This window comes from Ambystoma mexicanum, chromosome 3p, assembly GCF_040938575.1.
Source record: "Ambystoma mexicanum isolate Mex_15411 chromosome 3p, UKY_AmexF1_1, whole genome shotgun sequence".
NCBI classification, from domain to species: domain Eukaryota; kingdom Metazoa; phylum Chordata; class Amphibia; order Caudata; family Ambystomatidae; genus Ambystoma; species Ambystoma mexicanum.
The window spans coordinates 253,953,174-253,976,375 of NC_090925.1; the positions used below are offsets into that span (position 1 = coordinate 253,953,174).

At 51.8% G+C, this 23,202-nt stretch overlaps 1 protein-coding gene across 2 annotated transcripts in view; it reads right to left on the reverse strand.

Moving 5' to 3' along the window:
- Nucleotides 1-23,202, reverse strand: part of LAMA5 (laminin subunit alpha 5) — a 670,647-nt gene that overhangs the window by 186,993 nt on the left and 460,452 nt on the right. For both annotated transcript variants that reach the window (XM_069650738.1, XM_069650737.1), the window contains exons 52-54: nt 22,872-23,045; nt 20,701-20,897; nt 20,400-20,516 (exon numbers count right to left, since the gene is read on the reverse strand). In XM_069650738.1, coding sequence (XP_069506839.1) covers nt 20,400-20,516; nt 20,701-20,897; nt 22,872-23,045 — 488 coding nt within the window. The remainder of the gene's footprint in view (nt 1-20,399; nt 20,517-20,700; nt 20,898-22,871; nt 23,046-23,202) is intronic.

The window sequence follows — 23,202 nt, forward strand, 5'->3', positions numbered from 1 at the left end:
GCAAAGCACTCTGAATCAGGGCGTGAAGGCGTAGGCTGACATGCTGTTCCACTTGATCCATTAGGCGTCGCCCATGGAGTCAGGAGGTGAACTGGGGGCACTTCTTGTTGTGCCTGGTGGCAAAGAGATCCACCTGGGGGAGGCCCCATCTGTGGAAGATCTCCTGTGCAACGAGGTCGTTCAGCTGCCACTCGTAGTTGTCTGCTCCCAACCTGCTGAGCCTGTCCGCTTCCAGGTTGGATTCCCCCGTAAGGTGGACTGCCATGAGGAAGATCCCGTTCTCCAAGGCCCATTCCCACATGTTGATCGCCAGTCTGCATAGGGCAGGGGACCTGGTTCCCCCCCACCCCCTTGCTTGTTGATGTAGTACATACTGGTCGAGTTGTATGTCTGGATGAGGACAACCCTTCCCTTGAGACGTGGGAGGAAGGCTCTGAGCACTAACCAGATGGCGTTCAGTTCCATCCAATTTATGTGGTAATCTTGTTCCTGACGGGACCACGTGCCATGGACCGAGAGGTCCTCCAGGGTGGCTCCCCAGCCCTCGAGGGATGAGTCTGGTAATCGTCACCTGTGGGACGGGGGGCCTGAAGGGCTTGCTTGTCCGCAGGTTGCAGTCCTCAGACAACCATGTGAGGTCCGGGTGGAGAGAGAGGTGGGGATCTTGATGAATTCGGCTTGCAATCCCCTCTCCTGGTTCCACAACGCTGAGAAGTGGAGCTGAATCCTTCTCATCCTGAGTCTTGTGTGGGGGACAGCCAGCAGTACCGCTGCAAAAGCTGCTACCACCAAGCCGAAGTAGCACCTCGGCTGAGAAAGTGGGTCGTGGCCCTCCTGATGGCCGAGATCATGTCCTCCGAGGAGAAGACCCTCTCGGACCACGTGTCCCAGATGAGGCCCAGGAAGGTCAACAACTGTGTGGATTCCAGCTGGGACTTCTTGAGATTGAGCGAAAAGCCCGGGTCGTGTAGCATGTTCATCAGTGCCTGGGAGGAGTGGTGAACTGCTTCCTGAGATGTAGCCCCGACGAGCCAGTCGTCTAGGGAGGGGTATATATCGAGGCCCTGAGCCCGGAGGAGGGCTGCCACCTGCATTCATGAGACTGGTAAAGACCCTGGGGGCCAAGTTGAGGCCAAAAGGGAGGACCTTGTACTGAAAATGGAATCCCATGATCCTGAACCGGAGGAAAGACCAATGGGGTTGCCAGATCGGGACGTGCAGATAGGAGTCCTTCAGATCCAGGGAGCACATCCAGTCTCCCCTGCATAGTGTCCGCAAGAAAAGCTGGCGTCACCATCTTGAACCTCTGGAGAGGTAAGGAGGGGTTGAGAGTGGAAAGGTCCAGTACAACTCTCAGGCCAGCCTGGTTCTTTTTCTGAATGGTGAAGATCCTGGAGTAGAAGCCCGAGCCCCGCTCGGAGGCTGGACTTCCTCTATGGCCTGGCTCAGGACGAGCTCCCGAATCTCAGCCAAAAGAATTGCTGTCCCAACTTGCGGAAACGGGTGAGAGGAGGGAGGAGAGGCAGGAATAGGCAGACGGTACCCCAAGGATACTACTGGCAGGATCCAGGGGTCCCGAGTGGGTCTGTCATGACTTTTTACCTCCCGGAGGCAGAGGCGGACAAGAAAAAGCCCCTTTCCCCCACCCACTTTGATGATTGCGCAGGCTAGGGGGTCGGCGAGTGTTCCGGCTGCCTAGACCTCCGTTCCTGGAAGCCGCGGAAGCCTCCAGATGAGCAACCCTTATCCAAGCGTTGCTGAGACTGGGAGTACGCTTTGGGCATGGCCTTTGTCAGAATGGATAAAGACTTAGCCGTCTGAGAGCTATTCTTCCTCTCATCCAGCTCTTTCGTCTGTGCTGGAGTGGAAGAGGTCACTGCCCTCGAAGGGCAGATCTAGAATCCGTTCCTGGACATCCGGGTTGAACTTGGTTGCCCGGAGCCAGGACATCCTTCTCATGTCCATGGCAATACAGATGGCACGTCCAGAGGATCGATGTGTGCTAGCGTGGACTCCATGATATCCTGCGCCACGAGCTTGGCCTCGGCTAGCCCCGCCTTGAAATGTGATTGGCTGTGGGAGGGGAGTTCCGGGAGGAACTCGGCAATTTCCCACCATAATCTCTGGTTAGCGGCTGCCAGCATGGCATCTGCATTGTCCTGTTGCAGGTGCAAGGAAGCGTTGGAATACAGCTTCTTACCGTATGCCTCCAAGGTTTTCTCCTCCTTGCCTAACAGTGCCGTCGATGAAGACGAGGACGACTAAGGTTTGGAGTACAGTGATGCTGCAGTGATCACCGAGGAGTGTGGCTGAGGATGGGAGGAGAGCAAGAGTGTATCCCCCTCCATCTGCCTGTACTTGGCGAGGGAGACTACATCGGTTTGCAGTGGAATTCCCGTTCTGGCAGAAGGGTGCCTCATGAGGACCTCAGCGAGGATGCCCTCTGCCGGCTGTTCGACCTCAGGCTGTGGGAGGCCCAGGTATTCTGCCAGGCCCGCGATACATTCGTGGAAGGCCCTGGTCGATGATGGTGTGTCAGGATCCTCCTCCTCATCAGTATCCTGAGAGTCTGGGGGATTCTTTGGAGGAGGAGTTTCATCCGGAGCTGGAGGCTGGGGCACGGGGACCACCGCTGGAGGCTGAGGAAGAGGCGGAGGCTGGTATGGAACCGCCTGTGGAGTAGGCTGAGGAGCCGGAGGAGGCGGCTGCGCTGGGGCCACAGGCGTCAGCAAAGAAGTCTGTGGTGCCGCTAGCATAGCGGGAAGGACTTCCCTGACTGCGTCCTTGATGATAGCCCCCATATCAGGAGACTTCATGAGGCAGAGGAACCTCTCAAAGATCCGGACCTCGCTGGCCGAAGGAGGAGGAGGGCACTGAGGGGGTTACTAGAGGCAACTGCGGCCGCTGCCGACCCTGTACATATGGATGCAGAGGAAAACAGCCTTGCGCATAAGAAGGGTAGGCCGTCGGCTACGTACCTGGTTGATGCCAGTCCCACCTTGATACTCGTTCTTCGCCGAAGTCATGCAGAGGCATCAAACGGGTGTCCTTATCTGGCACGTCAGCCATTTTGTTGAGCTGCCTACCACGTGGCTGCGATGTGTTGCTCGGCTTGCTTGGGCCAGCCTCTCCCAAATCTCTTGTGTGAGGCACGCAACTTGCCCCGGTAGATGCATCAACCTCGACCCGAGGGTCGTTAGAGCTGCGTTCAAGGGCCCCCTAGGACGTACTGCCGGTAACAGGGCGTAGCCCCCCCTCGGCCATGATGCTGGTACATGGGCGGAGCCCCTCAGGCACAAGCCCGGTAATAGAGCCTAGCGGCCTCTCAACCCTGGCACCGGGAGGATCCGAGGACCCCTCAGCCCGAAGGCCGATAGCTGTGACAGCCTCAGTGCGCGAGTTGGTAAAAGGATCTGACTGGTCCTTCCCGCGTGGGAGAGTCCCTGGGAAGGAACCTCCCTTGCGAGGTGCATATGAAAATATAGGCCCTACCTCTGGCCTGGAACGTCTCGCGAAACTCTTGAGGTCCTCAGAAGGAGACCGCTGAAAGAGCTCCCTCCACCTGGCTAGTTTGTTCTTCAGCGCTTTCGAGGACAGAGAGCCGCACGCCGAACAGGCTTGCCAACCGTGGGCTGGGCCAAGGTAACATAGGCAGAGGGCGTGGGGGTCTGAAGTTGGAAAAGGCCTGTTGCAGGATGGGCACCTGCTGAACCCTGTTGAAGTCAACATATGCCGGGGAGGAGCTGTGGCGTCTGAGGACCAAGTACCTATTGAACAAAAAGACAAGACGATAGAGGAAGAATCCGTGAATGAAATTACATGGCCGAAGCCAAACCCAGGAGCGCTGGTGAATTCGGCCCGTTCCCGTCGGTGCGGAAAAGGGGACTGAGGTGTGGCACCGGAGGGCGGAGTCAAGGCAGTGGATGCTCCCAGGGCCGTGCCTCTAAATTTAGAGGGGAAGAAGATTTTTCTGGTGAAAAGGGTTCCGTCTCCCATCCCTTGCGAGGGACACCCATGCAGTTTGGAGGAAAGGAGATGGGATGTAAGAGTATGTGGCAGAGTAGTAAAATAGACAAAATGGCCAGAAGTAGGACTTTAAAAAATACATACAATAGTACCCGAATGACTGCCATACCGGTGAATTGGGCTATTAATGTGGCATAAATTACTACACCCCAGTGAAACCAAAAAGCAATTACATCTACAACCAGCCTACTCCACAATGATGAGGATCTAGAATTTGGCCTGGTGGACAGATTTTAGGAGGCCACCCTAGTTATAGTGAACAGGAAACAGAGGTTAGCCAAAACCCATTCAAGGTAAACGTGGAGAGCAATCAAGGCTAATCTCAGGAGAGAATGAGTGGGGTCAGGGGTCCATAATGAGTCCACAGTGAAGCACACCAATAAGTCCATTTAGACAGCAATGTATAAAAAGCAAATATTTATTCTAGACCTTCTCACACACTAAAAAATGAAACTAGCAGGCGATATCGCTCAGTACTCAATCATATACAAATATACATTCACCATAGATTCTTAAAATGCATTAAATGACTTCATAAATAGAAGAGGTAAGTAAATGAATGCAGTAAAGATGTAACCAAGATATATCGGAATTTCCCAAACTTCAGCAGTTCAATTCATAAGGGGAATGGTGCCTTGTGCCCAAAAGTCACAGGAGCAACAATTCCAGAATGTAATCTCTGTAGGTAAAATCAAATTTTACTTGTGTTGGTGATTGTTCAAAAGAAGATATTCAACAAGGTTACTAAGTAAGTATATTGTGTCCTTAGTGTTTCAGGAATGCTACCCAGGTTAGACGACAGTGCAATGGAAGATTAAGGTACAAAGGGACTGGTTCCAAATGCTTTGCGTTTATTTACACCCCCCCTGCCCTCCCGTTGGCTCTGGTGCAATGTGCCCAGGAGCTGCAGTGCAAGGATTCTTCCAGTCAGGTCCAAATACAAGATGTAACCCCTGGCGATGAAGAAATTGAAGATTTACTGATGGAGGCTGTTCGGGGAGGTTTCCCAAAGTCTACCAACAGGTGAGACTCTACAAAATTATCCCTTGGCATACAGGCCCCAACTCTTAATATATGTCTGTACTACCCAAAGGTGTGGTAGATTGTCAGAGTAGCCAGGCTTATCTTATGAGGAGGATACGATCTGTAGGGTGTAATTGGTTATTTATAACACGCTTAATACCCCCTGAGAATTAAGGGAAGTACAATAAACTCAGTAATAACATAGTACCAAAGAAACTCACATACACACTTGTAGTTAGTAAAATAGACACAAGGCAAAGTTATATTCAGGTAAGTAAGTACTATTCCAACCAATCGACAAACTGGAAAACAAGCAATAATTCAGGTGAGTAAACCATTGGTAGGGAAATTTACAGTTCAAGAATACAGTTCAATGCAAGTAAAATCACTTGTCATAGCCACTCAGGAAATGTTCTGTTGTAGGAATAATAAGTGTTATTCAGCACCAGTAATAGCAGTTCAATACTTTCAAAGACTTAATTCAATGATCTAAAGGCTTTAGCAGTCCACTCCGAACTAGGTATGAGTTCTTCAAAGTCAGTTTGGGGGGAAAACAGGTAAGGCACAACAGCGGAAAAGGCAAAGTTTCAAAGGATTCTTCAGTTACAAGTATGTATGGTGCTTTTGAGGGTTAAACAGGTTTCAGGCACCTTGGAAAGGCTCCCTAAAGCATACAAGCATTAGGCTTGGGCGAACGGTATGGATGAACACCCAAACACCAGAATCAGCACTCCAGCAACACAGGAGTGACAAAATGGCTTGAGGTAAGTACTACCCGAGTCCACGGTACCCGAGGAGTGATGCATAAGATGCATCTGGTTTCTTCGATGGTGCAATAGCGATGGACCCAGTCTCCTGTTCCTTGGCCGTGGTGATGAAAGGAGGGACTCTGGAAGGGATGTCGCAGTTGAGAGAAAGGACTCTCAGAAAAGGATTCTACGTAATACATGTCGGTCTGCAGTTTTGGTGCCTTTTCATATGCTCCAAGGATGAAAGTTTACTGCCCGGTCAATCCGCCTCGGTTCTTCGGTCCTGTACTCTGGTATGGGGACTTTGAGGAAGGGGGGGGACTTGCCTCTGGCCGTCCAACTAGAGCTCACCAATGTTCTGGGAGGATTTGTTCACGGGAAGATGAGTCACTGTAATGGGGTTCGAGGTCCCCTGGTATTGGCAGTTTGCAGCCCAGCAGGTCACAGCACGTCAGGGATGGCTCATTCTGCAGGTCATCTTTTGGCTAGTTTGTCCCACCAGCCAAAGGGAAGGAGTCAAACTCTTCGGAGCTCCTCTTGAGATTTGAAAACTGGGTCAGGACAGCAGTGGTCTCTTCGTGGTTGCTGGAAGAGACTGCAGGCGTCTCTGGTCTTTCTGTTCCAGTGGTCGACTTGCCTTCTGCCTCAGGAACCTAACCTTTTTATTTGGATTTCACACTCATCCTCTGCGAACTCTCCCTGCAGTATACAGAAGGGGGCAAGTGGCTGCCCAATCAGGTCAGCCAACCCCCCAGTGGGAATTGATTCCTTTCAGGCACGCCAGAAGACAAAAGATAGCGGATTTTCGGGATACTCCCATGCTTCCTGTCCTTGCAGACACACTGGAGCCTCGGCGGGCTACATAAAGGGTTTCTTCCGAAGACCGAACTAAAATCAGGACTGCCCCCTCAAAGGATGGTAGAAGGACCAAGAAAGAACACAAGAAATGGCAAAACAAGAAAGAAGCCACCATGTTGGAACAAAGGTCACCCTTCTGTGCTTAGCCACAGCTGTGAATAAAGCCTGTGAGTAAAAAAGCACTGAAGTGAGCAGAACACATGCACTGCCACCAGCCATAACTATAGGGTTGTTACTGTAACAGAAATGTTACAGGAGCTGAGAAAAAGGAGATACTAGGTAACCCCTTAGCACTCCACATAGGGTGGTTTGTGCTGATTTCTCAAAAGCAAAAACGAAGGATCAAAAGTATCCTATCCTTGAGAACAGTAGTTCTTAAGGAAAATAAAAATATAAAAAGGAGAGCCAAAAGAAACACTGCAAATAGGATGCGTTGTGCTGCAAAAGTGAAACAAGGTTAGGCAAGATTGTATGCAGTAACCCTGTGGGAGACTACACCAGTCGTGTCCTCTTAGTATTGGGTAACCCACCTATTGGTACATGTCTTTACTAAGCAAGTTGGTAGAGTGCCTGAGCAGCCAGACTTATCTCAAGAGGGGTAAATGAGAGCTGTAGAGTTGTAGCATTGAAATCCACAAATACAGTATACAAATAACACTTACTCTCAAGGTTTTCTAGTAAAATTATTTAACGGCCAGTTTTAAATAATCCTTTAAAAAGGGCAATATGCAACAATAAAAATATGTTAGGGAGAATTCTCATAAATGTGCTAATTCCCTTCACCTTAGAGACCCCCCAGCAACTTTGCTGGATTTTGAGGACTTGATTTTTTTACCTGGAAAGAGAGTGAGCCTTTTTTTCCCCACTCTTTCATGCATTTTGATGTATGTTTTACACTGGTGTTCTTTGATTATGGAGTTATCTTAAAACTATAGGCACTCTTTCATGTGTGTTACACAGCACCCTCAGTGCAGTGACACAGGGATGTCTTTTTAGACTTCCCAAAGGTTTAAATACATACCTTCTCTCAGATAAACTACTGTTTCCCAGAGAATGTAAGGTTAAATTGACGTTACTAGTCTTTTTAAATTCCTAGACCCAGCACACACTATCTTCCTATAGAGTGCTGGAGGGGTTACCTAGTATCCCTTTGTCTAGAAACTCATGTAGCAGTCAAATGCTACCCTTTTCTATTGAAATGGCTGGTGGCAGTGGTTTTAGAACAAACTACCATGATTTTTCCCGACACTCGAACACCGGTAGCTAAAAATCGCGGGAGTCATGTTTTTTCAAGATGGCGCCTTAAGACCCTTTGTTTAAACTGGCCGCTGTCTTTTTTCACCATTTCTTTTTGGAAAGGTCCTTCTAGGGTTTGTCTGCGCGCCAAACTAGGTTTGGGCCCTTTATTTTCATGCCGTTGGTGGGCTTCAGGACTGAAGACCACCTTTGGCGCCCGAGTATCTGGGGTGGGCAGGAAGTGAGTGAGGTGCCCAAAAGAAGAACTTTAAGGGGACACCTGGTGCAACTCCTGGACTGTTGGTTTGCCCGGTGAAGCCCTGCTGCAGTGACTACTTGACAAGTTCGCATCGACAGAGAAGCCCTGCAAGGACAACTTCTCCCTTTGAGTTGGTGGGACCAATAAACTCCCAAGTAAGCCACCTGGACACCCAACTCGGAGCTGGTTGAATTTCCTCAGAGTTGCTGCAGGAAACCGTAGAGCCAGGGAGAGGGACACCAGATTGTGTGTGTTGCTTGTAAGCTGGCCTAAAGCTTTTGGAAGATCCTCTGGACTCCTATGAAGCAGGACTGACCAAGCCTGACCCTCAGTCGAGTGCGGGACCTCAGATGTGAGGAAAGTCCACCTTAACAGCCAGGAACTGCGCTTACTGCCATTTGCTGTACCTCAAGGAGCTGAAACGCAAAACAGCCACTAAAAGTAAAGTTTGCCGGTTGCCAGTTTTGACAGTACTGGTGTAGTGCAGGAGTCCCCTGGCGTGTCCTCTCTCTTGTCGCCACAACTGAGGCCCAGGAACAGTGAGATCTGCAGAGCTGTAAAGGAATAGAAGTCTTCAGCTGCATCTTTTCTGCTTTACCAAGGGACTGTAACACAAGTCTAAGAACTTACCTCTTGCTGTGGAAGTGCTTGTAACTTTTACAACTCACAAGTCTAATCAGCTTGTGGCCCTACATTTGATTCTTCTTTTTATCAAAGACTCCTAGAAACCTGTGCAAAGACATTTCCATTTGCTTACCTGAAGTGCTGCATCCTATACAAAGACTTTTGCTCATTGACTGAATTGAATGACTCTTCTTTTTTTTATTTTTTTTTTCAACTTTGTTTTATTGGCATTTTCATAATATAACAAAAGGGCACAGAACATTTTCACAAATTGTGCGATTAACAGGCCCAAACCCCCCCCCCCCTCACCCACCCCAAACATCACCCCCCCCCCAAAAAAGGGAAAAACCAAAAAAAAAAACTTAGTCCTCATAGAGCTGTTCTGCTGGGGAGCCACTATGGGGCCCTGTCCGCTCCCTGTCCCCCTTGAGGATCAGTGCACATCCCAACCCCATGTCTGCTGTGCCTCGTACCAGTTTGCGTGGAAAGAGCCCAAATTATTGTTCATCATTGCCGTCAGTTTATCCATCAGGTACATGTTTTTTACCTTTTTTAGCCAGTTCTCCTTCGATGGGGTCTCCAGGCTCTTCCACTTCTGGGCCAGTGCTACCCTTCCCGCCCTTAGCATTGTCTCCCACATCCTAGGGTATTGGGGAATGTCCGAGTCCTCCGGGGGGAGGCCCAGCAGCATTGTCAGGGGGTTCTGGGGGAGAAGCTCATCAGAAACTTCGGCGATCCAGCCCCTCACCTTCTCCCAGTATGCCTGGGCTTTCGGGCAGTGCCACCACATTTGCCCTCTCGTACCGACCTGGCCACATCCCCTTGGGCATGCGGGGGACACTCCAGTGTACATTTTAGCCAACTTCATTGGATCTCTGTGCCACCCCTGTAAAATCTTGAAGTTGTGTTCCATATCCGCCGTGAATAAGTTCCCATGGAAGGCTATTTTAAATATTCTCGCCCAGGCGTCCTCCGAGATCACATCCCCCGCTAAGTCATTCCAGAACGAGCGGAACCCCCTTCTCTCCCCTAGGTTGACCGTGTTCAGTAGCTTGTACATCCCTGATACCGCACCCTTCCTGGAGGTTGCCGAGTCCAGGAGCTTCTCGAAGGGGGTCAGCTGTCTTTTCAGGTTCTGGCCCCAGGCCTGGTAGCATAGAATACCCTTCAGGCGGATGTATTCAAATATGGAGAGGGTCCCCTGACCGAGGGCGTCCCTTAGTTCCTCATATGGCCGGAATTCTCCTTCTCTGAACATCTGCCCCGCCCACTCCATTCCCCTGTCTGACCACGACTCGGCGTTGCGGAACCCCCTGCTTCCCAGTTTGAGGGGGTGACCCCAAAGAGAGGACATCGGTGATGGCCATGATGTTAGGTGTGCCGTCTGGGGACCCTCCCTCCAGATCGTCCAGAGGACTCCCAGGGTTGGGTGGGATTTGAGTCTGTTTGGAATAAACTTGCTAGGGGCCCAAAGGAGGTCCCGAATCTTCAGTGGGTGGGCGTCCATGTCCTCCAGGTATGACCAGTAAGTGCCCAACCCCTCTTTCATATGTTCTAGGAGGACGCATAGTTGGGCTGCCCGGAAATAGAGATGAAAGTCTGGTAATCCAAACCCTCCCTCCTCCCTCGGTAAGGTCAGGACCTTATTGGCAGTTCTCGGGGTCTTACCCTGCCATATGAATTCCCGCACTGCATTCTGAAGAGCTCTGAAGGACCGGTCAGAGACTACAGATGGGAGGGCGGTGAAAAGATATAGAAGTCGCGGGAGAATGTTCATTTTCACAGCCGTCATGCGGCCGTACCACGACAGAATCATAGACCTCCACCTCCTCAAATCTGCAGTGATTCCTGCCACAACGGGGTCGTAGTTAGCAGGGGCTAGATTGGTAAGGTCCCGAGTAAGGAGGACTCCCAGGTATCAAATGGAGGCCTTTCCCACCGATATTCCCTCCAGGCTGGCGAGGGCGTCCAAGCCCGGGTCCCGGGTTCTCATAGGGAGCAGGACTGATTTGGACGCGTTGATCTTGAGACCAGAGAAACGCCCGTAGGTAGCCATCAAGGAGAGGAGCGGGGGGAGCGAGGATTTTGGGCCTACTAAGTAAGCCAGGATGTCATCTGCAAACAGGGAGAGCTTAAATTCCACCTCCCCCCTCTTAATCCCCTTAATCTCCGAGTGGGCTCTGACTGCTATGGCTAGCGGTTCCATGGTGAGGATATAGATTAGAGGGGAGAGTGGGCATCCCTGTCTTGTCCCCCGCGACAGGGGGAAGGGCTCCGACAACCCACCATTGACTTGGACCCTGGCCCTCGGGGCCCTATATAAAGCCGCCACCCATTCCCTGATGTGTGGACCAAAGCCCATTTTTTGGAGGGTAAGTTCCATGAATCTCCACTCCACCCTGTCGAATGCCTTTTCCGAGTCCAGGGACAGGACGCTCGCGTCCAGGTCTGACCTCTGGGCATAGTGCATCAGGTCTATGGTCTTTCAGATGTTGTCTGAGCCCTGTCTCCCCCTAATGAATCCTACCTGGTCGCCATGGACCAACTTCGGCAAGACCCCCTCCAACCGTCCCCCAAGCACCTTGGCCAAAATCTTCATGTCAACATTCAACAGGGAGATGGGTCGGTAGGAGGAGCATTCCCTAGGGTCCCTGCCATCCTTGGGGAGCACCACAATAATTGCCTCCATCATGGAGTCCGGAAGGGGCCCCCCCTCCAGCACCGCGTTGAACACTTACCAAATGGGGGGAGAGGGCCGAGCGGAACCTTTTGTAAAAGTAGACAGAGTACCCGTCCTCGCCCGGGGAAGTGCCCACCTTCATTCCTTCAATCGCACGCTCTACCTCGTCCTCGGTCACCGGGTCCTCCAGCCCCTCCGCTATCTCCCTGGTCAGGGCCGGGATCTGGATTGAATTCAGGAACCCCACCATCTCCGCCTCCTCCCCATTGTACTCGGACAAATATAATTTCTCATAATATCGGCGGAAGGCTTCGCCAATGTGGGGTGTGTCGTGGCCTACCTTTCCCACCTCGTCCTTAACCTCTTTCACTAATCGGCTTTTCTGCACCTCCCTCAGCTTCCAAGCCACAATCCTGTCCGCCCTGTCCCCTTTTTCATAGTACTTTTGTTTGACCAGTTGGAGACTCTTCTCCGTCTTGTGGAGGAGGAGATCCTTCAATTGGAGACTGTAGTCGTCCAATGCGGTCACCTGCTCGCTGTCTAGGGGAACCGTGGGGAGACCCCTAGGTTGGAGTAGGGCGATTTTCTCCCTGAGGTACCTTTCCTGGCCCTCCCTTTGCCTTTTTTTCTGGGCTCCTATTTTAATCAGGGTTCCCCGTAAGGTTGCCTTAAAGGCGTCCCAGAGGGTATGTGGACCCACCTCCCCATTGTCATTAAGGTCAAAGAATTCCGTGATGGCCTCTAGGACCTCCTGGGATAGGACTTCGTCCTTTAACAGGTAGTCGTGTCGTTGCACTTCCATCTCCCTCTGCGTTCGTGTAGGCCTCCCCTTGCTATTGTAGCTCGGACCAAGTCGTGATCAGACCAGGGGACGGGGTCTACCCTGTGGCCCGAGACAAATGGACGGAGGGTCTCGTCTACCAGGAGGTAGTCTATCCTGGAGAACGACGTGTGGATGGCCGAGTAATATGTAAAGGAGGGGGAGTCTGATCTGGGGATGGGGATCGTGTCCAACAGGCCCAATTCTATGTTAACTTTTTGAAAGGTGCGCGCCATGATCTCATCCGCAGCCCTAGAGGACTGCGGGCCTGCTCGTTTCCTGTCCAGGGTGGGGTCCAGAGCCATGTTGAAGTCCCCCCCCACCACCACCGTGCCATGGATGAAATATTTGAGTTTGTCCCCCACCTCCTCCCAGAACTGGGCTTGGCCTTCGTTTGGGGCATAGATGGCCGCTAGGGTCAATGGGGCCCCCTGCAGGGACCCCCGCACCAGCAGGTAACGGCCCCCCGGGTCTTTCAGCGTGGCTTCTTTCTCGAAGCCCATGTGTTTCGCTACCAGGATGGCGACCCCTCTTTTTTTGCACTTGTGGGATGCACTGTGGACCTCGCCAATTCCCCCTCCCCGCATTTTGGGCTCCTTCCCCTGTGGCCAGTGAGTCTTGAACGAAGAGAAAATCCAGGTGTGCCCTTCTAAATTCCCTGCAGAGCAAGGACCTCTTGGTGGGGGTGTTTAACCCACGGACATTAAGTGAGCCCACTCCCAGGGCGGGCAGCCCGTCAGCCATAGTCTCTATTTTTCTCTCTCTCGGTCAACTCCTCCCCTACGCTCTTCCCCGTGTGCTCCGTTATTTCGACTCTGTGTTCCCCTTTTCCTCCCGCGCCCTCCCCCCGGGTGGGCTTAAAACAAAACCCCAACTGCCCCCCCTCCCCAAACCGTAACTGAACTTCCCCAACTCCCGTGGTCCCCCCTCACCCCCCGCCCCGGCGTCCAGCCAAGTAGTTCTGCCATTGTTGGCTTTTGGCCGAACCACCAGCCTGCCCACCTCGGCCAGGCAATCTGCATTAGAGGCTCATCTCCTTGAGCCCCCTAAGATCTCTCGCGTCTGTGACCCCTCTGCGGACCCCACCTACTTGCAGGTCGTAGGGACGTTGATAGTGGTGAATCCTCTGAGTCTGCGTCCCTCCGACCGGGGCACACCGGGGGGCCCCGGCCCTGCCCCCCGCCCTGTGCACCCTGAATCGACCGGGGGGCCCCGGCCCTGCCCCCCGCCCTGTGCACCCTGTCAAAAGTTGGCTCAGTTGTCATTTCCTCCGTGAACAGGAGCGTAATGATGTCTCGTACTGCTCCGGTGACGTCCCTCTCCGTTTCCCCCTCTATTTCGGGCACCCCAAAGATTCTGAGGTTGTTCCTCCTCTCCCTGTTTTCGAAGTCGTCCATCTGCCAAGCTCTCTCCTCGTCCCTCCTCTCCAGGGCCTCCAACCTCATGCTATATTGTATGTCTTGGACTGCTATGGAGGATTGGTTGGACTCGACCTGTAGGAGCCTGTCCTCAATCTGGTCCACCCTCTGGTCCATTTTTTCAAATTTTTGGGCAATGTCGTCGCGCATGTCCCTTATTTCTTGTAGGATCGAGGCAAAGCCCCTTTCCATTGCCGCCGAGGAGGGGGAAGCTTCCCCCGATTGGGCCATGGTTCCTTCGCGGGTTAAGCCTTTGTGACCTCTTTCAACCCCCCGGAAGCGGTATCTCTGCAAGGCTTCCCTCCAGCTCATATGGTTCTTCCCTGTGTCCTGTCGTCTAGGTCCCCGCGGCCCCGACGGGGGGTCCCCTACTGGCCCGTCCTTCCTTGCTTGGGTATGCGCTCTACAGGTGACCCAAGTGGGGGGGAAAAGTCCGGGGGGGCGGGCACACGCCCCACCTGTTCTCAGGCAGGGGCCTCACACCCTTTTCGAATGCCTCGTGGTCTTCTGGGTCCTCCTCCGGTCTCCTGGGGTGGGGGGGGGGTGGTGGATCAAGAGGGCCCAACCTTCCAATCCAAATAAGGGGGGGGGGACGTTGTGGCTCGCTCCATGGGTCCTGGGGGGGCACCTCCGGGCGGGCACACGCCCCACCAACTGCTGGCGGGGGCCTCTCACCCCCGTCACCCCCACTTCGGGCCTTGTTGCCTCCGGGGGGGGGGCCCTGGTCCACAGACCCCGCCTTTGGTCTTCTTGCTTTTAAGGTTCCGCCCCGCTCGGGGCACTCACCTGTGGGGGGGGCGGGTTCCCGGCCCGCCGGGGCTCCCCTTGCTTTGCTGTGCTGTGCTGGGCTCCGGCGCTGGTAACCCCCGAGGGTGAGGGGGGAGAGGGAGCCTCCCCACTCCTTTCTTTCACTCCCGGGGGGGAGGGCTCTGAGTCCCCGGGGGCACCGCTCCAGGCCCCAGGGTGCCGCCTACTCCGCAGACCTGGTTTCCTCTGTCTTCCCGGGGAGGGGGCGGAGAGCCGCCCCGCTCCTTATCTTCACTTTCGGGGGTGGGGGGCGCCGACTCCCAGGCGCCCTGCTCCGATCCCCCTGATGCCGCCTCCTCGTCGCGCGGGCCGCCCCGGCGCTCTTCGCGCTGGACTGGGCCGCGGGGGGAGGGGTGGAGAGGGCCGCCCCCCTGCCACGTCCCCGAAGTCCCGAAGTCCCGGGGGCTCGGACCCCGGCCGGGTCGTTCTCCGCACCCTGGGGGGGGGGGTGCTGGTGGGGGGAGCGAAGGTCCGTCGGACCGGGGTGCCGTGTGCGCCCGGGGTGAGACCGCCTCGCTCGCGGTCCCGAGGCCGCTCCTTTCCTGCTGCGTCTCCCGCTCCGGCACCACGGGCTTCGTGCTCCGGCTCCCCGGGGAGCTCGTGCTCCGTTCTTTCTCTCGTTGGGGGGCGGGGGGGGCGCCGAGTCGGTCGCCCCAGTTGTGCTCGCGGGGGATATCGGGGGGGGCTCAATCCCTTGGGATACCCGGGCCTCGGCGGGAGCTATGCACTCAGGCAGCCATTGCCTGTGCGCCCCCTGGTGGCCTCTGAATGACTCTTCTAAGTGCTATCTGAAAGTATTTGCCCTGCTTATGACTATTTGTAATTTCTTGTGTTCTAATAACCTTTGCCTTCCACCAACTTTAAGAGTTTTCTGAATGCCAACAGTAAGATATTAATGTCCCCAGCACCCTTGTTACTGAAGTCACCTATGGGTGTAGGTTGTGTCTGTGGGCCATCCCAAAAGGGTCTTGTCGGATTCAGAAACTCAGAGTGTACAGTATTGAAGTATATTTGTGGGTTACTATTCTATTGCTCCCTTCTGAAGAAGGCTTTATAACTGACTGATAAATAAATTATTAATTGTTTATGCAAGAAACCTTGAGTGTAAGAGTTTATTTGAATACCTGTAACTGAATCTTTCTCTAACTCCACTACTGCTCACATTTCCCCCCTCTTGAGATGAGCCCGGCTGCTCAACACGCTACCAAAACTGTGTAGTACAAGCTTATACCAAAGGTTCGGTTTCCTATACCTGTAGTCATAGTTGCTTGTAGTGTTCCCAGAGGGTACTGCATTCAAACATTGCCTAACAGGGACAGGAGTGCAGACTCCTGCACTGTAATGTGACGGTCACCGACTGCAACCAGCAATCTTCAAACAAGTGGCACTTCAGTGTTTCAGCTTCTCACGTCTACCGCAAATAGCACCACTGCACTTCCTGGCTGTCGAGATGGGCTTTCCTTGCATCTGGGGTCCCACACTCTGTTGAGGGGGCTCAGGCTCGGTGATTCCTGCTTCCTGGGAGTCAGAGGATCTTCCTGGAGCTCTTGGCCAGCTTAAAAACAACGCACACAATCTGGTGTTCCTCTCCCTGGCTATTCGGTTCCAGCAGCAACTGCAGTGCAATTTCAACCAGCTCTGAGGGGATGTCCAGGTGGCTTACTTTGGAGTTGATTGGTCCCACCAACTCAAAAGGGAGAAGTCGTCCTTGCAGGGGCTTCTCCGTCGATACGAATTTGGAATTTCAACACAGTAGCAGGGCTTCACCGGGCAAACCAACGGTCCTGGAGTTGCAGCAGGCGTCCTCTTCAAGTTCTTCGTATTCCTTCGTCTAGTGGTCGACTGTCTTCCAAGCCAAAAAGCCTTGCCTTTTATGTAGGGTTCTCCCATTCATTCCAGCCTAGCTGTCAGTCACCCAGCAGGCTGGCTGTCCTTGCCAGACAGCCAGCCGGCCAATCACCTAAGAGTGCATTCCTGTCTCCTAGGAGATGAAGCAAAGGGAGTTTCGGGCACCTCCCTCGCTTCCTGCACCCACCAGACACCCTGGAGCCAGAGGTAGGCTTCATTCGTGAATCCTGCCAAAGGCAAAATTAACAAAGGGATCAAACCTGGTTTGGCGCGCAGAGTAGATCTCAAGGACCTTTCCACAAAGAAATGGTGAAAAAAGAAGACTGGGCCATTTAGACAACAATGGCACCCATGGGTGCTTTAACGTGGCGGCGAATGCAGCCCACGGTAAAAACAAACAATGGTAAAAAGTAAACCACTGTCACCAGCCATTCATCAAGGAAAGGGTAACAAAAATGTTACATGAGACGCTAGATAAAGGGGGATACCAAGTAACCCCTCCAGCACTATATTGTGAGATAGTTTCTGATGCTTGTTAATCTGCTTAGATTCACATGCTGTGCATATGGTCTGACATCCAGTGGTAACCGTGGAGTATTGCATCTTGTCTTTCGGGGACCGAAAGGGGACATCGGCATAGACGTGTCTAACACTATCCCTATCGTGACGTGTAGTGTACCCGAAATCCCTCACGTGCCGAGTTCCTTCAGATTGTTTTTTTCCAAACAGAGAACTGGTCGCCCTATAGCGGAGCTCTTCCATAAGAGACATTGTTTATCCTAAACCGACTTGTCGGTTATTTCCCCTTAAGTAAATTCGACAGCAAGAAAACTTCGACGAAGACTAAGGGGGAATGGTCTACGGCGGTGTATTTCGGCACCGAAAGATCCAGCGGCTGAATCATCCACGTGGCCGGGCCCTCTGGCCAGCATTTACGGGGTGGCCATATTTCTGTTATGTCTTTCCTCTTTCCCCCTCTTTACCCTATAGGTCTGGTCATCTTTCCCTTTTGCTATGGAAAGGACTCCTTTTAGGTTCTGCCCTAAGTTAGGGTCAGATACCCGTGGAAGGACGAGCACAGGACGTGCAACTCCTGTCTCCCCTTAGATCACGACGAAAAGCGGTGTGCGGCTTGTAATCTCCTTCGGCCTAAAACCCTTAAGGAGCGCCGTGTACGGTATGTCGCGGGCGGACCCTTCCACCCCCACTGCCACACCTGCCGAAAGTGACGGGGGTACCTCCGATGACCAAACATCCATTGCGGATGTGATAGACCTCGAGGCAGACACTTCTAGGTCCACCACACCCATCCCTGATCCTTCAAGGCCTGACTCCGGTCTCGCTTCAGGGACAACACCCGGCGACAGGGGCATACAAAGACATTACACTAAACACACAACCCCTCTACCTATTTCGACGGGTATGTCGAAAAAAAGGTGAAAGTGCCAGCAGGGGCGGCGAAAATTTCGGTGGATTCCTCGGATCATTCAGATCCAAAGCCTTCCCCGCAGCCGCGTTTGACGACTGGGCATCCCAAAACAAACAAGGGCACTACCCCTAAATCAAGTTTACATGTCGAAGCGTGGAATTTTGATGCTCTGACGGTCCCGAAAGGCCCGGTAGGCCCAAAAACTAAGACTAGGCCTCACAGCGAAAAACCTACCGCTATGCCCTCTAATGCTGCGTTAGGCGGTAAACCTACTGATAGACCTTCAGAACCACTATCTCACGCCGAGTCCATGGAAATCGAGCACATTATTGCTAGAATTACTTCGGCGGTTGGGCTTCTACCTGTTCCGTCGAAAAACATGGGGCAGGCCACGGACAAATCTATAGATACGCCATGGTGCCCCGATTCTCGCGATTACTAGGAGGACAGTCAGGAGCCTATTTCCAACACCCTGAGTGACAAATTTCAGCGTCCAGACTTGAAGGCAACATTTTCCCACCCGTTGGCCCTTCTAGTTCCTCTAAATGGATAAGGGAAAAATTTGAAGGGTGCATGGATCGTCTTGAAAACATTTTTCTGAACATCCTTCCCTGAAAAAAGATCTTGTGAAGAACCTAATCTTCAATCTGCTGCAGTTTCTAGAGGATCAGCCCTCAGTCCCCGTCAATCATGAAGACACCATACAAATGGATACTTATCAGGACATTTACAGTGAGGGTGAAGAAACAGGGCTACAATGAGGACCAGGAGGATGTCATGGACAATTGGAAAGAAACACACCAGGGGGGGGGGGGGGAAGGGACCCATGGATTCACCTCCGTCCACCCCGGCCTGCCAGGCCTCAGCTGTAGAAAACCAACCGGCCTTCAATGCCATGCCAAGGAAGGCAGTAGACCACTTTCAAATCACTACTCAAGAGGAGGTGCCTGAGCAGGACTTTGTGGAAGACATTCTGAAGGCGCAACCCCCTTCTAGTCAGGTCATTCCCCTCCTTAATTCCCCCCCCCCCCCCCCCCCCCCCCCAGGGGACCTTACTTAAAAGGCACGCTTGGCTTCGTACCTCAGGGTTTAAGCTGCTCTCATCAATAAACCCATTCAAGAAACTAACCTCTTCGGAAAGGTGGTCGATGAGGCCCTAGAAACAGCCAAAAAAGAGCATGAGACTCTTAAGTCTCTGCAACAAATTGCTCAAAGAGCTTCCCCCGGCAGGGGAGGTAATTCTCGGTCCTTTCGAGGGCAGTCACGTGCAAGTCAGAACAACGCAGCCTCTGTTCAGAAATGACCATCAGATCCAGGTCCCCTCCCATGTCACCCTGGTCGGGGGGTGCTTAACATCTTTCCTCACGGCATGGGAGGGAATAACTTCAGACCAGTGGGTCATAAAGATGGTCGCCCAAATGATTCTGTTGCATATATAATAAATATATACTTTTATATAAATTATACATGTAAGAGTTTATTTGGTGTGCATGTCTAACTTAAGTTCAGTGTACATACCTACAGCTCACTTCTTCCTCTTAAGATAAGCTTGACTTCTCTGCCACTCTACCAAGGTCCTGAGTTTTTACAGAACGGGTTGGAGATCTACAAATCTCTGTGATAGCTTACTAAAGTCTTATTACCAGTAGGACTTTAGGAAAACTCCCCTAACACCCTGCTTCCATACTCAAGACGCTTCCGACTGAAGCACTCCTCCCGTACCTGACAATCATCAACCACTCCCTAACCCCAGCTGTGAAAGCACAGTAGAATGCTTCCAGAAACTGTATGTTGCAGCCTGCCCAGTGGTTAGATGTCTCACTGCATTACTCTGTAGGTCAGCTGGCTGGTGCACCCCTCATACACAAAACAGTACATCTTAGAATTAGAGAAAGGCTGACACCAACCCTTCTTTGACCCAGACTCCTAGAAAATTTCAGGAAACCCTTCAGTGAGACAGAAAAATAAAGTGACACTGCCTGCAAAGCGACAGCATAGGACTTGTTCTCATTTCAGGATGGCTCCTATAGCACATTATTAGAGGTGGACTGGACTACCGGAAATGTAGACCATAGGCAATGTAACTGCTCTTTTGAAAGGTTACTAGGCCGGGAGCAGTCAGTCATGTGTTGGACTAGCATCCCCTTTCTTTTGCAATGGTCACAGACCCTCTTGTTAGTCAATCCTTCTATAGCCACGAGAATCTGGTTTTAGTGCCGGGCCTCTTTGCAGTCTTGATAACAGAAGTTCAGATCAGTTTTTAGGCTTTCGTAGCACAAGACAAGTCATGAGATATATTGCAGACGCAGCTTTTGAAATCAGAAAACAACCCGTAGGTTATGTAGGCGACGCTAGCAGATCACAGCCTCCATCTAAAATATTTCACAAGGAGTTAACCCTTAAACTAATCTGAAAGACATGCCCCAAGCGCTCTTCCTTGATATGGACAAGCTAGGACTATTTATTCACAGCTGTAATGATCATAGTCAAGAGTTTTCTGCTCTTGATCGACATGATAACCTCCCAACATGCGGCTGTACTGGCGCAGGGACTGGAGTCACATTCTGCCTGGTGCAGATGAATTTTTATGCAGAATATCCATATCACATACGGTTCCCTCACCTCCTTCACCCTTTCGATCATCTGGAGCAGGTCCGACACCTGGATCAGAGCATCCTCCGCCATCCGCACTGCATTCTGCACCTGTGTATATTGTTCTAGAAGATCCTTGTTCTTTTGCTGAATAGAAATGAAGTATTTAAGATAAACAATTGACCATTCTAATGAGGACCTGGACATCATTTCTAGCAATTGGCATTCAGACATTGTTGCATTTTATAAGAAGGTCTCATAAATGACCATGACATGTAGCCGATTTTTCATTAAAGGAAATTGTGCACAGTAGAGGGAGTGAGTCACTCACCTGGCTCTCTTCCAGGGTGTTTTGATTCAGGCTGTTTAAGTCGTCTGTCTGTCTCGTCTGGTTTACAGCTTCATTCAGTGCATCTCGCAGGTCCATCAGCTCTGAACTGTACTTGGACAGCCGATCTCTAATGTCATTCACCAGATCCTGGTTGACATCCACCTTATTGAACATTTCGTCCCTAACCCGATTGAGCACTGACTCAAAGACAAAATGAAAAATGAAATAAGCCTTTGGAGTAGAGGTCAATTGACAATTTCAGAGTCAGAGAGGCATAAGGTTAGGGAGTAACCAGAGCTGAGGCAAAGCAGACCCTGGCATACAATGCAGGCAGAGATCTACTAAGTGTGATCCAGCTTCTATCTCACATGAGAATATAGCTCTTACTGGGTGCGCTCACATGGAGGTGCACAGAGAGGAGTGACAAAGTGGATGGGTTATATTGCACCAACCCCTAGCCTAAAGGGAAAGTTTCCAATGCAAATCAGTGTAGTCCATTAACCTCTCACATACATTGAGGACAAAGATTCAGCCTCTGCAAGGGTGCAGAAGTATGGACTGAACAATGGTGGCATGTGGTTGGCAAAGACTTTTATTCAGGCAAACATTAAGAGGAAACCTATCTAAGAGGGGTTTCCCTGCCTCTACTAAGGAACTCGGGAATCTGGCAGAATGTCCAAACAAATAAGAGTCCCCAGTTATGTCAAAATGCCTACTTCTATCCCTCACACTTGTAACTAATAAGAAAAAGGTAGTGGATCTTCCTGGTCCAGAAGACTCCCTCATCTGGACGATGAGCCACAGTTCCAATCGTAGGGGGAATTTCGCCTGTGAGAACGACTCCCTTCTCCAGGTCTCAGTTCCTTTCCCCGGAACCTCTTCTGATTGGCTTTTTACGATACACAATATTCCTAGGCTTCACAGGATAAAACACCAGAAGGTATTCCTTCTTTTTCCTGATATTTCTCGGCTTCACAGTTTAGCATGCAGTTCATACTGCCAGCAGGGATGCCTCCCTTCCCCTGGCTTCTTTGCCCTTTTTGCTTTCACAATTTACAGTTCAATATTACCAGGCGGAACGGCTCCCTTCCCCGGGCTTGGTTTGTACTTAAAAAGTTCGGTTCACATGCGCTACAAATCTGATGGATGCAGGTCCCAGACCAGTGTATTTCTCTGGTCTTGTCTTTGTAGTCCTGGTTTACTATCCTGCCAGGTACTGCGACTATGAAGTTGACTTGGGTTGCTCTCCACAAAAGGGAGAGGGTCACAGACCGTGGGATGCTCCCCTTTCGGTATTGCAGACATGGTTCACTATCCCGCCAGGTTTTGCGACTATGAAGATGACTTGGGTTACTCTTCATAAAAGGGTGCAGGGCCCTGCCCTGTGTTCGGACACTTGTCAGCCTTTCTGAAGGCCCACTAACCATCCCAGCAACCCAAGTACCTGAAAGGCGCTTGCCAGAGTTCTTTTGTTGGTCATGGGCTCTCCTCGGTTTCCTTTTGGGCCACTCGCTGTCTCTGCTGCTTTCCAGTGTGCTACGGTGGCACTGCAGTGTTTGCTTCTTCGTGCGCTGTGCGGCTACTGTCAACCACGCATTGCAACTGCTTCTGTGGCCTGGATGCCTGCTTCTCCACAGCGGGAGTTCGGGTTAGGTGGGCTATGGGAATACCATGTTGTCCCTAGGTCGTCCCCAATCCCCGAGGGGACTTCCCTCCCCATGGGACCCTCCACCTCGGTACCACCCCTAGGGGGACTATTTGGTAGTGGCCTCACCTCCCTGGTCTCATGGGAAGGGGATCCCCATAGGGGAGAAGTGACAACATCCAGGGATTCGTCACACCTCCAAGGGATGCTGAGGACAGTCGGGCCTTAACGCACATAATGCAAACCTGAGCTAACCCTAACCCTCTCTGGAGTTCTTTGGGTTTACCATAAACATCTGAGAAGTGCCAGTCAGCATTACAGGAAGTACTGCACCTTGAACCGCCCTTATTCCCCTTTGGACAGTGTTTAGGGGCAACATCTTGTTTGAGCAAAAACACATTTGACACATCCACCTGTTCCCCTGAATTTCAAAAGGCACAGAACCTCAACTTGGCCCTAAGTAACCCTTTCTCTGCTGCGCACAGAACCATTGGGCTTGCCTAGTATGCTCTCAAATCCTACTCACACTTCTTAGCTTCCCTCAGCTCGGTCTCTGCTTCATCCCTGCGGTTGCTGAAGTCCAATTCTTTCATCTCCTTCATCATCCTCTCCACCTCTGCCATTTTCTGCCGGAACTCTTCAGAGGAGGTTATATTGGTGCCATCCAACTCCCCGACTCTGCTCATCTGGTCTGACAGGTCTACAATTCAGAGATGTCACTTGTTAGAGTCAAGAAGATACAAGGGCTCCAGTACTGGGCAACAAGGACTAAGAAAAAGCGTTTATTCCTCAATTCACATCCACATATGAACAGTTGTGCCCTCCTTACAGGCAAATATAAAATAGAATTGCGATGC